Below are 18601 nucleotides of genomic sequence, written 5' to 3'. Positions count from 1 at the left end.
AAGAGGGGCCATATTGTTGGAGAGGACAGTGTGAAACAGACTGATAAGCTCGAGGAGATACTTGTCAGGAAGGAAGATGTGTTGCGCATTTTGAAAAACCTGAGGATAGACAAGTCCCCCGGGCCTGACGGGATATATCCAAGGATTCTATGGGAAGCAAGAAATGAAATTGCTGAGCCGTTGGCAATGATCTTTTCGTCCTCGCTGTCAACAGGAGTGGTACCAGAGGATTGGAGAGTGGCGAATGTCGTGACCCTGTTTAAAAAAGGGAATAGGGATAACCCTGGGAATTACAGGCCAGTTAGTCTTACTTCGGTGGTAGGCAAAGTAATGGAAAGGGTACTGAGAGATAGGATTTCTGAGCATCTGGAAAGGTACTGCTTGATTAGGGATAGTCAGCACGGATTTGTGAGGGGTAGGTCTTGCCTTACAAGTCTTATTGACTTCTTTGAGGAGGTGACCAAGCATGTGGATGAAGGTAAAGCAGTGGATGTAGTGTACATGGATTTTAGTAAGGCATTTGATAAGGTTCCCCATTGTAGGCTTGTGCAGAAAGTAAGGAGGCATGGGATAGTGGGAAATTTGGCCAGTTGGATAACAAACTGGCTAACCAATAGAAGACAGAGAGTGGTGGTGGATGGCAAATATTCAGCCTGGAGCCCAGTTATCAGTGGTGTACCGCAGGGATCAGTTTTGGGTCCTCTGCTGTTTGTGATTTTCATTAACGACTTGGATGAGGGAGTTGAAGGGTGGGTCAGTAAATTTGCAGATGATATGAAGATTGGTGGAGTTGTGGATAGTGAGGAGGGCTGTTGGCGGCTTCAAAGAGACATAGATAGGATGCAGAGCTGGGCTGAGAAGTGGCAGATGGAGTTTAACCCTGACAAGTGTGAGGTGGTCCATTTTGGAAGGACAAATATGAATGCAGAATACAGGGTTAACGGTAGTGTTCTTGGCAATGTGGAGGAGCAAAGAGATCTTGGGGTCTATGTTCATAGATCTTTGAAAGTTGCCACTCAAGTGGATAGAGCTGTGAAGAAGGCCTATGGTGTGCTAGTGTTCATTAGCAGAGGGATTGAATTTAAGAGCCATGAGGTGATGATGCAGCTGTACAAAACCTTGGTCAGGCCACATTTGGAGTACTGTGTGCAGTTCTGGTCATCTCATTTTAGGAAGGATGTGGAAGCTTTGGAAAAGGTGCAAAGGAGATTTACCAGGATGTTGCCTGGAATGGAGAGTAGGTCATACGAGGAAAGGTTGAGGGTGCTAGGCCTTTTCTCATTAGAACGGAGAAGGATGAGGGGCGACTTTTTTTTTTAGAGAAATACAGCACAGAACAGGCCCTTCGGCCCACGATGTTGCGCCGAACTTTTGTCCTATGTTAATCATAGAATTTTGGACAATTTTTCATGGCCAATCCACCCAACCTGCACATCTTTGGACTGTGGGAGGAAACCGGAGCACCCGGAGGAAACCCACGCACACAGGGGGAGGACGTGCAGACTCCACACAGACAGTGACCCAGCCGGGAATCGAACCTGGGACCCTGGAGCTGTGAAGCATTTATGCTAACCACCATGCTACCCTGCTGCCCACACCATTACAAGAGGACATAAATTTAAGATAAATGGTGGAAGATATAGAGGGGATGTCAGAGGTAGGTTCTTTACCCAGAGAGTAGTGGGGGCATGGAATGCACTGCCTGTGGAAGTAGTTGAGTTGGAAACGTTAGGGACCTTCATGCGGCTATTGGATAGGTACATGGATTAGGGTAGAATTATGGAGTGTAGGTTAACTTCTTAAGGGCAGCATGGTAGCATTGTGGATAGCACAATTGCTTCACAGCTCCAGGGTCCCAAGTTCGATTTCGACTTGGGTCGCTGTCTGTGTGGAGTCTGCACATCCTCCCCGTGACTGCGTGGGTTTCCTCCGGGTACTCCGGTTTCCTCCCACAGTCCAAAGATGTGCAGGTTGGGTGGATTGGCCATGAAAAATTGTCCAAAATTCTTTGATTAACCTAGGACAAACGTTTGGCGCAATATCGTGGGCCGAAGGGCCTGTTCTGTGCTGTATTTCTCTATCTCTATCAACTACCCCAATAGTGGCAATATTTTTCCTAATCAGCCTGTCTGTACATTGGCTGTTTCTGGGAGAAGTTTGCTCCATGTGATATCACATTTTATTTGAGAGGGTTTTACATAGTTCACACCTGACAACTGCACAAATATACAATTCACCACACACTAAGCATGGCTTTATATATTTCCATGCGTATTGCAGTTATAGAAAAGATCCTGGAAATCTATGTTGCAATGTCAATGTTCCCTTGCCTGTTTAAGAAGTAGCCAATTGACAGTATGGCCATGAGATCACAAGAAGAGGAGGATAGGATGTATTAATTCCAGCAAAGATCATCTCTCCTGTACCCAAGCTGAACATAGAACTTTGAACGGATTTGAAATCTGACACCTTGCCAGATGGAGAGTTTCTGAACCACATTTATTTTGTGTTGTAGAGCTTCTGTATAACCTCAATTGTTTGGATTGTCTGGTTTAATGATTCCCAGGATGTTTCTGTTTTTAATTGACTCACCACATTGTCTCCATGTAGCGAGACATGAGGCCACTCTTACCCCCAAATCCCTTTCTGAGTCATGTTGAGTGATTATGGGCACGATCGAACAGCCACTCCCGACTCCGCCAGTAAATCTCACCAGAGTGGCTCGCTATGCCTCGCTAGATCTAATGGAATCTCCCGAGCGTTGCAAACTGGATTCTGGGCGGGATCCAGATTTGCATATTCAAGTGAGTAGTTAGCCTCACGTGCATATGTCTGCGCTCGATCTACCCAGCGCCTGGAATCAAATCCCCTTGCCTCAGACCCCAGCCTTGCGTCGTTTAGCACTGATTTCCACTTGGGGCAGGGGAATCTCCTCGCCGATCAGAGATCCCCTGGTGGTCATCCTCTGGGCAGGCTGCTACCCTGGCACTGATGCCACCTGGGCGCTGTAACCTGGGCACCCATAGCAATGCCAATGTACCCAGAGTGGCAGGGGCACTGTCAGGGTGCCAGCCTGGTAGTACCAAAGTGGCAACTTGCCTATGCTGAGGGTTTGGCCCAGGGGTACCCTGAGGTGTGGTGAGGTAGGCTCGAGAAACCCCTAATCGATAAGTTGGGGCGTTCGGGGGGGGGAGGTCTCATTAGGGGATTGAGAGCACTCTTTCATGGGGGGGGGGGGTCTCATTAGGGGATTGAGAGCACTCTCTCATGCAGGAAATTAAGGTAAGTGCGGCCTTGGTGGGTCCTTCCTCACCGAGGCCCGAAAAAAGAACAGGGTCCAGGTCAATAGCGGAGTCATTCTCGGTGCTGTAAGCGTTGGGAAACACTCCTCGAAAAGCACCCACAACGGGACTCTGGTTTTTCCATCAAATCGCGCCTGTGCTGCCCATTATGTCATCCAATGATCCAACATTTTGGACAGAATTTAATTCAGCCCCTCACAGCAGGAGTATGGCGGCTGTGTTTACTACATGGTTGGTGAATCTGCATGTCGATCTGCTGGTGACGCTCCACCTCCCACACTCCGATCAGAAGCGGGAAGGTGTCGGTGATCACAATGCTGCCGTCTACAGCGGTATGTCAATTAGATTCAGTAATGAGATACTCGACACCAATAAACCCTGAGCACAGCAGAATTTAGTGATGGCTCAGGGATTAAATGGGAATCTTTTGTCTCTCTTGTGCCTCCAGAAGCCCCCGCTGTCTGCAGCCGTGTGAATTTCCTTTCCATCAATTAACTTGTCGAATACTCAACTCTGATTTCCAGATTAATTTATTTTCAGGGGATCGTCTCAAAGGCCTTTTACAAGTTGAAATAAATTATGTGGCATCCCACCATTTATGTCATCAGTTCCATTTTCAAAGAAATCCAGATGTTTCTGGGACATGTTAATTCTATTCACATAATTATCATTTTTGTCCATCTCCTATCCTGTAATATCTAATAACATGATTTAAGTTTGTCTCCTATTCCAGTTGGGTTAATGGGTCTGGACAGGACATCTTTCCCATGGACAGGAACAGATGTTGGGTCTGATCCAACAGCCTCGTAGCGTCTGACTTGGTGATGTGATGAGGCCATTAAATCCCGTGAGAGGGATTCCTGCCGTGATATTTGTGACGGTCGGAATGCCTCACAGAGTGAGATTCAGATACACACAAATCAATCGTTAGGCTTATTTAGCTATGCCTGTGTCGCATTATCCCAGTGTCCGGGAAGTAACACCTTGTTAGATTAACCTAGTGAATCTCCTCTGCACACCCTCCAGTGCCAGTACATCCTTTCTCAAGTAAGGAGACCAAAACTGAACACCATACTCCAGGTGTGGCCGCACTAACACCTTATACAATTGCAACATAACCTCCCTAGTCTTAAACTCCATCCCTCTAGCAATGAAGGACAAAATTCCATTTGCCTTCTTAATCACCTGTTGCACCTGTAAACCAACTTTTTGTGACTCATGCACTAGCACACCCAGGTCTCTCTGCACAGCGGCATGCTTTAATATTTTATCATTTAAATAATAATCCCATTTGCTGTTATTTCTACCAAAATGGATAACCTCACATTTGTCAACATTGTATTCCATCTGCCAGACCCTAGCCCATTCACTTAACCTATTCAAATCCCTCTGTAGACTTCCAGTATCCTCTGCACTTTTCACTTTACCACTCATCTTAGTGTCATCTGCAAACTTGGACACATTGCCCTTGGTCCCCAACTCCAAATCATCAATGTAAATTGTGAACAATTGTGGGCCCAACACGGATCCCTGAGGGACACCACTAGCTACTGATTGCCAACCAGAGAAACACCCATTAATCCCCACTCTTTGCTTTCTATTAATTAACCAATCCTCTATCCATGCTACTACTTTACCCTTAATGCCATGCATCTTTATCTCATGCAGCAACCTTTTGTGTGGCACCTTGTCAAAGGCTTTCTGGAAATCCAGATATACCACATCCATTGACTCCCCATTGTCTACTGCATTGGTAATGTCCTCAAAAAGTTCCACTAAATTAGTGAGGCACGACCTGCCCTTTATGAACCCATGCTGCGTCTGCCCAATGGGATAATTTCTATCCAGATGCCTCGCTATTTCTTCCTTGATGATAGATTCCAGCATCTTCCCTACTACCAAAGTTAAGCTCACTGGCCTATAATTACCCGCTCTCTGCCTACCTCCTTTTTTAAACAGTGGTGTCACGTTTGCTAATTTCCAATCCACCGGGACCACCCCAGAGTCTAGTGAATTTTGGTAAATTATCACTAGTACATCTACAATTTCCCTAGCCATCTCTTTTAGCACTCTGGGGTGCATTCCATCAGGGCCAGGAGACTTGTCTACTTTTAGCCCCATTAGCTTGCCCATCACTACCTCCTTAGTGATAACAATCCTCTCAAGGTCCTCACCTGTCATAGCCTCATTTTTATCAGTCACTGGCATGTTATTTGTGTCTTCCACTGTGAAGACCGACCCAAAAAACCTGTTCAGTTCCTCAGCCATCTCCTCATCTCCCATTATTAAAACTCCCTTCTCATCCTCTAAAGGACCAATATTTACCTTAGCCACTCTTTTTTGCTTTATATATTTGTAGAACATTTTACTGTCTGTTTTTATATTCTGAGCAAGTTTACTCTCATACTCTATCTTACTCTTCTTTATAGCTTTTTTAGTAGCTTTCTGTTGCTGCCTAAAGATTTCCCAGTCCTCTAGTCTCCCACCAATCTTTGCCACTTTGTATGCTTTTTCCTTCAATTTGATACTCTCCCTTATTTCCTTAGATATGGGCATATGGATAGAAATTGTCCCATTGGGCAGACGCAGCATGGGTTCATAAAGGGCAGGTCGTGCCTCACTAATTTAGTGGAATATTCCTAAGTGGGCAGCATGGTAGCATGGTGGTTAGCATAAATGCTTCACAGCTCCAGGGTCCCAGGTTCGATTCCCGGCTGGGTCACTGTCTGTGCGGAGTCTGCACGTCCTCCCCGTGTGTGCGTGGGTTTCCTCCGGGTGCTCCGGTTTCCTCCCACAGTCCAAAGATGTGCGGGTTAGGTGGATTGGCCATGCTAAATTGCCCGTAGTGTCCTAAAAAGTAAGGTTAAGGGGGCGGTTGTTGGGTTACGGGTATAGGGTGGATACGTGGGTTTGAGTAGGGTGATCATTGCTCGGCACAACATCGAGGGCCGAAGGGCCTGTTCTGTGCTGTACTGTTCTATGTTCTATATCCACGGTCTATTTTCCCTCTTTCTACCGTCCTTCCTTTTTGTTGGTATAAACCTTTGCTGAGCACTGTGAAAAATCACTTGGAAGGTTCTCCACTGTTCCTCAACTGTTCCACCATAAAGTCTTTGCTCCCAGTCTACCTTAGCTAGTTCTTATCTCATCTATTATAATCTCCTTTGTTTAAACACAAAACACTAGTATTTGATTTTACCTTCTCACCCTCCATCTGTATTTTAAATTTCACCATACTGTGATCGCTCCTTCCGAGAGGATCCCTAACTATGAGATCATGAATCAATCCTGTCTCATGACACAAGACAAGATCTAGGATCGCTTGTTCCCTCGTAGGTTCCATTACATACTGTTCTAGGAAACTATCGCGATAAACTCCTCCTCAAGGTTGCCTTGACCGACCTGGTTAAACCAATCGACATGTAGATAAAAAATCCCCATGATAACTGATGTACCATTTCTACATGCATCAGTTATTTCTTTGTTTATTGCCTGCCCCACCATAACGTTACTATTTGGTGGCCGATAGACTACTCCTATCAGTGACTTTTTCGCCTTACTATTCCTGATTTCCACCCAAATGGATTCAACCTTATCCATGGCCCTTTCCTCGTTTGTGGAAAGGAGACGTATCTGTTGGGTTGGAAGTTGCAACACTGTCGAGTGCCTCGGTGCGTCTCGGGGATTTAATGAAGGTTTTGTACCTCGAGAAGGTCAACTACCATGGGGGGTGGATTGACAGGTTCTATTGGAGATGGAGAACTTAATAAAAACATTTTTTTTCATAAATTTAGAGTACACAATTCATTTTTTCCAATTAAGGGACAATTTAGCGTGGCCAATCCACCTGCCCTGCACATCTTTGGGTTGAGGGAGTGAAACCCATGCAGACACGGGGAGAATGTGCAAACTCCACATGGACAGTTACCCAGAGCCAGGATCGAACCCGGGTCCTCAGTGCCATTCGACTGCAGTGCTAACCACTGCACCATCTTGCTGCCCAATAAAAAAATTAAAATTTTTTTTAGTATAAATGAAAATATTTCCCACTGAGTCGATCCTTGGACTCAAATTTCTATTCACTTCCCAGGGATTCTGGCTCACCACATATTAATGCAGCTGGGATGGACAGTGTCTATGGTGTCTCTTACTTTGGTACCACTTACCTTCCCCATGCCTGCATGAGCATGTCCCATCTTCACAACTACGGGGAATTTAGGGATTGTGAGCTGAAACACAAAGAAGAGAAAACTATGTAAGATCTCAGTCTTGTTCAATTTCACCAGTTATTATAATGCAACATTTAAATATTGGGTGCGATCCAACGTCCAGAAAGGGCCCGAAAAGCAACTCGCTGGGAGACCCTGCTCCTGGGGTCTAACCGGCTCACAATGCCTCGCAAGATCTAACGCAATCTCACGAGACGTTGTGATGTAAAAAGTGTGGGCGGGATCACTTTTGAGCAAATCTGCATATTAGAGCGAGACAGGAAGTCTCACTTTATCATGCAGATTCCCGAGGTACACAAGACATTGGTCTCAATCAATCCCCGTCGCTTCGGAGTCCTCGGGGATCAGATGGAATGGCACTCGTGGGGATCGGAGGCCCCCAGGTGCATGCACTTTGGGCAGGGTGGCATCCTGGGTGCCTTGTGGGGGTATTGAGGGAGAGCCAGGGACCCTGTGTTGGGGTTCGGGAGTCTCGGAGGTTGGGATGCCATTTAAAAATGCCGTCCCGATCTCTTGCTATGCTGAGGAGTTCCAGCGCTGGAGTTGCTCGATGTAGAAAACAGCTCTGAGTGCCGCCTTGACTGCGCATTCCCCGCTGAGGCCCTTTATTTAACGTGCGTGGTGTTGTTCCTCGGCACTACGAGCACCCGCATTTTGTTCCCATTTAATTGAATCGTGTGCAAGATATTCCTTTCATTTTTTAAAAACCCAGTTTCCGCTCAGCTTCCATTACTACCAAGTTTGATTTGCAATAGACCACGTCTGGTTAATGGAGAATGCCTTTAATAATTATTATTTATCATCTTTGTTATGATATTGTCATATGAGTGAAATCCACATGCTGAAATTGCACAGAACAATTTCACCCCACTTTTTAAAGTTGAATTTTTTTGATACCTTGTTAAAAATTTCTTCTCGTCAATCTAATTACAATTCCTGAATTGGTCACGAGGAAATGACTAACTCCTTTACTTCCCTTGGGAAGTGCAATGACCTGTGAAGGGTGGTGTGGCACTTGGGTGCAATTTCTCTATTTACTGATGTAGTTAAGCCAGAAGCACGTTCTTTTTGAAAGTTTCAAGTTGTCACACATCGCAATCCTTCCAGCCCTAATTGAAAAGTGAGGTAAGAATTTGAGTTTTACCACTCTGTGGCACAATGCCACGATATTCATGAATTATGCACTAAACAAGATTCGACAAGATACGTATGGAGGCTAAGGAAAGAGGGCTGATTTAGATTAGATCAGGTCAACCCGGAGCATTGGGCCCCAGAGCATAACTCAAGGTCAAAACTACAGTTTCAGACAATTTGCGATCAGCTGTGATGCCAGCTGCCCTTGCCAAGCATGTCAGCTTCTACCTCCCTTTAGTTCACTGGCAGCAGGATGGGTCATTTATTGTGTTTATTATTAGCTACATTTTACCCTTCAGGCTTGTTGTGCAGCTGTACTTTGTAGTTAGGGGTTCATGTCCTGAATAGCAGTATTGGGATCACCATTATGGGAGTAAACATCCTGACATGATAATCAGGATATCTCCATAGCAACATTTTTTGAAGTTTGTGAGTTTACTTTCAGTGATTAAGAATGCAAATAAACTTATTCGAAGACCTGAGGAGCATTTAATAAACCCAAACATATATAGCAGCTGAATGTAGATTCTGTTAAAACAGGATACTGGTTAAAGCTCAGAGTTGATGAGGGCCCTGTCAAGTCAATTCCCTTCAAACCAGCCTCCGATCTCATTATCATTATACTGATGTTAATCCTCGGTGCTACTGTGTACAACCATGGTTACCACATGTAACAATGGTGAGCACTGTTGCTTTACAGCGCCAGGGTCTCAGTGGCCCCCCGGCAATTCTCTGGGCCCCGATAGGCCGATCGGGCGGGCTGTGCCATTGGGGCACTCTTTCCCTCCGCGCCGGCCTGTGTAAAGCTCCGCCATGGCCGGCGCAGAGAAGAAACCCCCCCGCGCATGCACCAGAACACGCTGGCACTCCCGCGCTTGCGCCAGAACACGCTGACACTCACGCGCATGCACCAGAACACGCTGACACTCACGCGCATGCACCAGAACACGCTGGCACTCACGCGCATGCACCAGAACACGCTGGCACTCACGCGCATGCACCAGAACACGCTGGCACTCCCGCGCATGCACCAGAACACGCTGGCACTCGCGCATGCACCAGAACACGCTGGCACTCGCGCGCATGCACCAGAACACGCTGGCACTCACACGCATGCACCAGAACACGCTGGCACTCCCGCGCATGCACCAGAACACGCTGGCACTCCCGCGCATGCACCAGAACACGCTGACACTCCCGCACATGCACCAGAACACGCTGGCACTCACGCGCATGCACCAGAACACACTGGCACTCACACGCATGCACCAGAACACGCTGGCACTCACATGCATGCACCAGAACACGCTGGCACTCCCGCGCATGCACCAGAACACACTGGCACTCACGCATGCACCAGAACACACTGGCACTCGCGCATGCACCAGAACACGCTGGCACTCACGCATGCACCAGAACACACTGGCACTCGCGCATGCACCAGAACACGCTGGCACTCGCGCATGCACCAGAACACGCTGGCACTCACGCATGCACCAGAACACACTGGCACTCGCGCATGCACCAGAACACGCTGGCACTCACGCATGCACCAGAACACGCTGGCACTCACGCATGCACCAGAACACACTGGCACTCACACGCATGCACCAGAACACGCTGGCACTCGCGCATGCACCAGAACACACTGGCACTCGCGCATGCACCAGAACACGCTGGCACTCGCGCATGCACCAGAACACACTTGCACTCACACGCATGCACCAGAACACGCTGACACTCACACGCATGCACCAGAACACGCTGGCACTCGCGCATGCACCAGAACACGCTGGCACTCACGCGCATGCACCAGAACACGCTGGCACTCACACGCATGCACCAGAACACGCTGGCACTCGCGCATGCACCAGAACACGCTGGCACTCACGCGCATGCACCAGAACACACTGGCACTCACACGCATGCACCAGAACACACTGGCACTCACACGCATGCACCAGAACATGCTGGCGCTCCAGCGCATGCGTCAACTCACACCAGCCGGTGGAGGCCCTTCAGCGCCGGTTGGCACGGCGCCAACCACTCCAGCGCTGGCCTACTCCCCGGAATTGCGAAGGATTCCGCAACTTCCAGGTGGCCTGATGCCGGAATGGTTCACGTCACCCTTTGGTGCCGGTATGGCCCGCCCGCCGGTTTGGTGAGAATCTCGGATGTGATGTTAGATGAATTGGACATTCTGAATTCTCCCTCTGTCTACCCGAACAGGTGCCGGAGTGTGGTGACTAGGGGATATTCACTGTAACTTCATTGCAGTGATAATGTAAGCCTACTTGTGACACTAATAAAGATTATTATTATTATGTCTGCATTGATCTTTAACTCCTTTATATGGTTAAGCTCAGCAACAGTTAGTCCGAAACTCTTGTCCATCTGCTCCAGCATCTTAAACACTTTTTGTAGAAGTTTTAATTATTTCCGACTATTTCCTGTCTCTCCCTTCTAGCAAAGTGTTCAGGTTATCTCAGCACCCCCACAAGATGATACCATTGAGTATCATATTTCTTTATTCAGACCATTGTGAGTATGAAGCCGTGTCCTGATGATATTTATATGCAGGCGCCCTGAAATGTCAGCACAGTGTACTGTTGGTGAACAGTGTAGCAGAACTCTGGCAAACAGGTGACAGGAAGTGGATCCCACAACTTTCCTCAAGGTGGGTAAGGAGACAGGGGAAGATTTAATTGGGCAGCAAGTGCTGGGTGGGAAACTGGCTACCATCCTGTGATGCACATTTCAGGGCCCCATCCAGCGACACCACTGATATCCAACCAGTGATGAGCGAGAGAGAGTCACATGTAGAAAGCCCAAAAAGTAAACCTTCATTGGGTTTGTTTGAAGACTTTTGGGCGGTTTGGAGGGAGGTCCTTATTGCCACCCACATAGTGCCTGATACAGGGACCTGACATCAGGAAGTGGGGATCATGTGATAGAGACCACCCAGCCCATGTTATTATTCACCCCTCCCCACCCCCACTCTCCCATCACCCTCACTCACCTTTGGCCCCATTTCCTGTTGGCTTTCACACTACTGTGAAATTCTTCAGATGTTTCTGAGATAAGACATGAGGATGCAATTGTAATCAGGTTCCTCTGTAATATACAGCCAGAAGGGCTTTTAAGAACTGTTCTACAGAATCAGAAAAATCACAGCCAGCAATCAGAATGCTGGACTGAAAATCTGCAAAGAAGCTGTTTTTTTCTCTCAAGCACTGCACCCGGATTTGCAAAGTCACCATCCTGAAATGAGGAACCGAGTGCAAACCTTCCCAAATCTTTTGGGAATAAAATGTGCAAATCTGTTCCAGACAACCACACCTCGGAATTGAACAAACAAATGTGGATTAACTGTATTGAGTCCAGCCAAACGACAGTTAATCAGATATCCCTTTAATTGTTTATCTTTTCACAAACTGTAAAACCCCATTGGATTTCTACTTTCTTGAAACTCATTAGCATGATTCTGCCATCTGTACTAATGTGTGTGTGGACCCAGGGAATGTGGGTGATATCTCAATGTTGGTTGTGATTTGCCCAATTTTTTTTACATTTGGGAAGTAGGGACAATAAACTTATCTTGTTCTTTGTTTAGACTCACAAAACCTGTCTGGTTAATTATTTATCATTTGACAGTAGCACGGTGAAACTCTGCTGTATTCACAAAACACATCCTCTCTAATTTCACAAAAAAACTCTATTACGGTCAGACTCGGAGTGGTGTGAGAGGAGGGTCAGTTTTATCCCTCCTCATGTGGTCATATCAGTGGATCTATGGGATAGAACACAATGGAATTCCCTCAGGAGAGTCAGTGGATCTATCAGATGGATGTTTACAAATGTTTTGTGGATCTTACAATCTGCTGTTTGTTGACTTTGCATTCCCCTTCCAAAAACATCCCGCTTATTATAAATCTTCCATTATTTTGGCTACCGTCTGTCCCAAGAGAAAATGTCCTGATTCATGTGTGCAAAAATAAACGCTTGATTCCCTGTAAAGTCCTCAGTTTAAGGAACTACATATTTGTCAATGCACTCTGAATTGTTTTGTGACATTCTCAAGCATGGAGTTCACATCAACGTGAATGATTTTCTTATGTTGTTCGATACACTGGAACATTCCCCTTTGAAAAAATATAAGCAACCAATTCTGCTTAAGGCAGAGCACAAAGATACCTGAGCAGAGGATGCAGAATGGATCAAAAAAAAGTCCATCATATGGAGTATAAGCGATTTACAAACATATGGGGCTGGATTCTCCACCGTGCCACTTTTCTGCCTCGACCCGCCGGTGGGATGCTCCGTTACACCGGCCGGTCAATGGGGTTTCCCATTATGGGGCAGCACCACGCCATCGGGAAACCCCCAGGCACCGGCAAAACGGAGAATCCCGCCAGCAGAGAATCCCGCCCACGGAGTCATAGAGTTCCTACAGTGCTGAAGGAGGCCATTCGGTCCATCTAGTCTGCACCGGCCCTTGGAAAGAGCACCCTACTTAAGCCCACACCTCCATCTTATCCCCATACCCCAGTAACTCTACCTAACCATTTGAACACTAGGGGGCAACTTATCATGGCCAATCCACCTAACCTGCACATCTTTGAACTGTGGGTGGAAACCGGAGTACCCGGAGGAAACCCACGGAGAGAACGTGCAGACTCCGCACAGTGACCAGAGGTTGGAATCGAACCCGGGTCGCTGGCGCTGTGAGGCAACAGTGCTAACCATTGTGCCACCATGCCAACCCTAATTATATATGCATTCCAAGCATTAAGGGAGAGTTTTTTTACTGTAAGTTCTGTATAATTAATTTCTGAACACATTTAAAATGTAATTCATGACTTTGTCATGTGATGTGCAGAGATCTTTTCCGCTGTGTTTGACCAACTCGCCACAGGATAGGTTGTTTCTGTCACCGAGAGAGACAACAGCAGCTAATCCAGGAGTATCAGCACATTCATATTTCCATCCAGGTCAGAGACCATCTCGATTTGGACAAATTGCAGCAAGACTGTGATATCTAAATGCACTTTTACCCAGCTCATACAGGAGGATGATTTTCTCATGGGGTTAAATGGATTAAAATATCTGAATGATTCAGAATGGCTGAATATCACAATGAACAAAACAGGCAAAGAATTGTGAATCTCCAGTCTTCATTGGAATTAAAACTAGACACAGGTGATGATAAGAACAATGTTCTCACCCACTCGGTTCATTTTCCTTGTCTTAGCGATGGAGAAGAATCCTCTCTCATCACGCTGACTATTTCTTATTCCTGAAAGGAATGTTAACAAGTGAATAATTGACAAGAGCTTTCCTCATCATTGTTGCTTTACTGTTGTCAGTGATCCAGTTGATTGCTATCAGAGGCTTGCTTTGACTACCAGCCTGTGATGCCTGTCTCCATCACTGAGGTCCGAGGGTGTGTGGATGTAGCAGACACCACCCACGTCCTCACCCCTAAACAGACTGTGCAAAGTAAACAAGAGGAACATCCATTAGTGCGGGAATATATATTGCATGCTGCGCCTCTTTGATCTTTACTGTAAGTTACATCAGAACCGTTCTCACTCCATCTCAAACAAACAGCTTTTTATGTCGTCATCAGATAACAAGGGTTGAAGGAAGTAAAGACATTCTTTTCTGAAAACATCCATTGGATAGTTTTCCTCCTCGTAATGTCTGCACACCCACTGTCTGCAAAATAGTCATTGTTCCACTCACTTAATCAACTGACTTCATCATTTGTGTAAGTTCCTCGTTGCAGCAGTTTGTCTAATTGTAGGAGTGTAAAAAAACACACGTGGGGCCTCTGAATTCTCCAGTAATTCCTAATTACTGTACAAGCAGGATGCTGCTTACTCATTCTTTCTTTACATTTTGCTTCTAGTCATTTCTCCTAAATCCCACCATAGCTTCAATGGAAAACCAGTAAAAATCCGAGTAAACAACATAATCAACTTCTCCAGGGCTCCTGCTGATCAACGTTACAGCAGAGATTCAACCCCTGTATAGCTACAGGAATTGGGAATAGGGAAGGAGTGCTCACAATCTTTTGAATATTTCAACATATGTAACCAAGCAGCACTGTGCTTAAAGTCTCTGCTTAAAGTCTGCCCATACAGTTGTATAGAACTTTGGTAAGTCCACACTTGGAATATTCTGGTCACCACACTACCAGAAGGATGTGGAGGCTTTGGAAAGGGTGCAGAGGAGGTTTACCAGGATGTTGCCTGGTCTGGAGGGTGTTAGCTATGTGGAGAGGCTGAATAGACTCGGACTGTTTTCATTAGAAAGACGGAGGTTGAGGGGTGGCCTGATAGAGGTCTACAAGATTATGAGGGGCATGGATAGAGTGGATGGGCAGGCACTCTTTCCCAGGGTGGAGGGGTCAGTCACCAGGGGGCATAGGTTTAAGGTCCGTGGAGCAAAGGTTAGAGGAGATGTGCGAGGCAGGTGTTTTACACAGAGGGTGGTGAGTGCCTGGAACACGTTGCCAGGGGAGGGTGTGGAAGCAGATACATTAACGGCGTTCAAAAGGCATCTTGACAAACACGTGGATAGGATGGGTATAGAGGGATATGGAACAAGGAAGGGCTGAGGGTTTTGGCAAAGGTTGGTATCGTGACCAGTACAGGCCTGGAGGGCCGAAGGGCCTGTTCCTGTGCTGTATTGTTCTTTGTTCTTTGTATAAAGTCTGTGCTTAACGGATAATTTAATAATGCAGTTCAATATTTGTCTAAATTGTGAATTTTACGTCCATCATGTTAAGGGATGCTTGTACAGGAAATTAAAATAATGTCCATTGTGGACAGGAAATGTAAACAACACTCCCCAACCATGTACACAACAGTTACATACAAAGGGCAGGATTCTTCCATTTGAGCCAAGGTGCCACAGTGGGAGCAGGAATGGGGATCGTGTCCCGCTACAGAGGCTGCCTGGAAACCATGCAATCTTCCACCCCAACCTCGTTAATCATGTACCCACATTCTGTGGCAAGATGGGCATGTGTGCACATCCCATAATCATATCTGGGTGCCATATTGAAACGTCACTCAACTACTGACCCAGTATTAAAGGGCCTCTTGAAAGAGAAGAGGGATCTCCAGGAACATTCTGGGGCTGGAGGATGGGCCTCCTCATAGCTCCAGGTACTGGTCGGGTGAGTCCCAACCTCTGTCCGTTACGTTGTTCCACATGTTCTCGACCGGCATGTTCTCCCGCTGGCGGCGTGTAGAATCGGGATGGGTGGGAGATTCCGTTTGGCTTTCATCTGCATCTGATTAGCTGGATCAGGTTCACACTGGCTTCCAGAGGGATTGCTACTCTGCCATGGGGGGCACCAAGGTGTAAGAATGATGTTTGGACTGCTGCCGATTTCTCCCCGCTGCCCACCACTGAATCCATCGGCACTAGGAGAATTCTGACCAAAGTAAAACTTTCTCCTTTCACATCTGTTTCATCTGAGATATAACTTCATTTAAAATTTTTTTTAGAGTATCCAAATATTTTTTTCCAATTAGGGGGCAATTTAGCGTGGCCAATCCACCGACCCTGCACATCTTTGGGTTGTGGGGGTGAGACCCACGCAAACACGGACAGTGACCCAGAGCCGGGATCGAACCCGGGTCCTCAGCTCCGTAGTCCCAGTGCTAACCACTGCGCCAGTGTGCCACCCTGTAAGGCAGCAGTGCTAACCACTGCGCCAGTGTGCCATCCTGTGAGGCAGCAGTGCTAACCACTGCACCAACATGCCATCCTGTGAGGCAGCAGTGCTAACCACTGTGCTGACATAACTTCATTTTTACAAATAGACCAAATGTCAGTAGCTGTCAAAATGGAGCAAACCTGCATTGATGCTTTCTACAGAACTACTGACACTCCCTAGGGAAATATGTTCAGTTGCAGGTTATATACATGCTGAATTCATTGCCTCTGAACTGCCTCTGATATCTGTCCTATATCTATCACCCCTCAATTTAAAGCTATATCCCCTCGTGTTGGTCATCACCATCCGAGGAAAAAGACTCTCACTGTCCACCCTATCTAACCCTCTGACTATCTTATATGTCTCTATTAAGTCACCTCTCAGCCTTCTCCTCTCTAACGAAAACAACTTCAAGTCCCTGAGCCTTTCCTCGTAAGACCTTCCCTCCATACCAGGCAACATCCTAGTAAATCTCCTCTGAACCCTTTCCAAAGCTTCCACATCCTTCCTATAATGTGGTGACCAGAACTGCACACAGTACTCCAGGTGTGGCCGCACCAGAGTTATATACAGCTGCAGCATGACCTTGTGGTTCCGAAACTCAATCCCCCTGCTTATAAAGGCTAGCACACCATATGCCTTCTTAACAGCCCTATTAACCTGGGTGGCAACTTTCAGGGATTTATGTACCTGGATGCCGAGATCTCTCTGTTCATCTACACTACCAAGAATCTTGCCATTAGTCCAGTACTCTGCATTCCTGTTACTCCTTCCAAAGTGAACCACCTCACACTTTTCTGCATTAAACTCCATCTGCCACCTCTCAGCCCAGCTCTGCAGCTTATCAATGTCCCTCTGTAACCTATAACATCCTTCAGCACTATCCACAACTCCACCGACCTTCGTGTCATCTGCAAATTTACTAACCCATCCTTCTACACCCTCTTCCAGGTGATTTATAAAGATTGTCCAGAAAGGAAATCAAAGAGAAAATGCTGGAAAATCTCACCAGGGGCAAAATACTCCAACCCCCAGCAGGGTCGAGAATCGCCTGGGGCCGCCGAAAATCCGGCCCCCGCCGTGGCAGAGATTCTCCGCCACCCGGGAAGTGACGGCGGCGGGAAGTACGCCACTCCGATCGGTGAGGCCCCTGCGGCGATTCTCCGGCCCGGACGGGCCGAAGTCCCGCCGCTGGGAGGCCTCTCCCGCCGCCGAGGTTTGAACCACCTCTGTAACGGCGGGATCGGCGGCGCGAGCAGGCCCCCGGGGTCCTGGGGGGGGGCGGGGGGGTCGATTGAACCCCGGGGGGTGCCCCCACGGTGGCCAGGCCCGCAATCGGGGCCCCCCGCTCAGACTCCGGGCCAGTGCCCTGGGGGCACTATTTCTCCTCTGCGGCCGCCACGGCCTCCGCCATGGCGGAAGCGGAAGAGAAACCCACATCGCGCATGCGCCGGTGGTGACGTCACTGCCGGCACATGCGCCGACCGGCGAAAGCCTTTCAGCCAGCCCCGCTGCTGGGGGCACCGGTTTTTTGCGCCAGTCTTCTGGTGCCAACCGCTCCGGCGCGGGGCTGGCCCCCAAAGGTGCGGAGAATTCCTCACCTTTGGGGAGGCCTGACCCCGGAGTGGTTGGTGCCACTCCCCTACGCCGGGACCCCCTGTCACGCCGGGTAGGGGAGAATCCCGCCCCAGGTCTGTCAGCATCTATAGGGAGGGAAAAGAGCTAAGGTTTCGAGTCCAGATGACCCTTTGTCAAAGCTAACAAATTTGATTTTATTCCAGTCAGCAAATTGCTTTTGGCTTAACAGCACAGATGGTCTGCTGCAACATGTTTCTGGTGGCAGAATGACTCTCATTGTCCACCCTTTATCTTCTGTGGTCAGCTGGGTGGAGTGGGCCATGTTTCCAGTGGGTGGCTCTTGTCTCTAAGCAACCAGCCTCTGGTTCTTCATAGTGGCCCAAAGTCAAAGACTGCCATTCCTGGCGAAGGACATGGCTGCTTCCAGGAGAGCGAGCATTTACAAATATGGTTTGGGTATAATCGCACCACAACTGCACATTAGAGAGAAACCCTTTACTGAACCTCTCCCTGTTGACATTTGGGGTCCACAGACTTAAGTTATCTGATTAAGACATTTCCACTGTCAGAGGTCACACAGGACAGGACTCCACCCAGATGTGCCTATTTTCCCTGTACTTTTCCAC

General features: G+C 47.6%; 1 protein-coding gene across 1 annotated transcript in view; it reads right to left on the bottom strand.

Moving 5' to 3' along the window:
* LOC119955139 (synapsin-3-like) overlaps nucleotides 1–18601 on the bottom strand; it is a 475326-nt gene that overhangs the window by 46451 nt on the left and 410274 nt on the right. Inside the window, 1 exon segment of the mRNA XM_038781056.1 lies at nucleotides 7469–7531. Within this exon segment, the coding sequence (XP_038636984.1) occupies nucleotides 7469–7531 (63 nt within the window).

The sequence above is a fragment of the Scyliorhinus canicula genome, chromosome 20, assembly GCF_902713615.1.
Source record: "Scyliorhinus canicula chromosome 20, sScyCan1.1, whole genome shotgun sequence".
In the NCBI taxonomy this organism is placed as follows: domain Eukaryota; kingdom Metazoa; phylum Chordata; class Chondrichthyes; order Carcharhiniformes; family Scyliorhinidae; genus Scyliorhinus; species Scyliorhinus canicula.
This window is presented reverse-complemented; position numbering and strand designations above follow the sequence as displayed.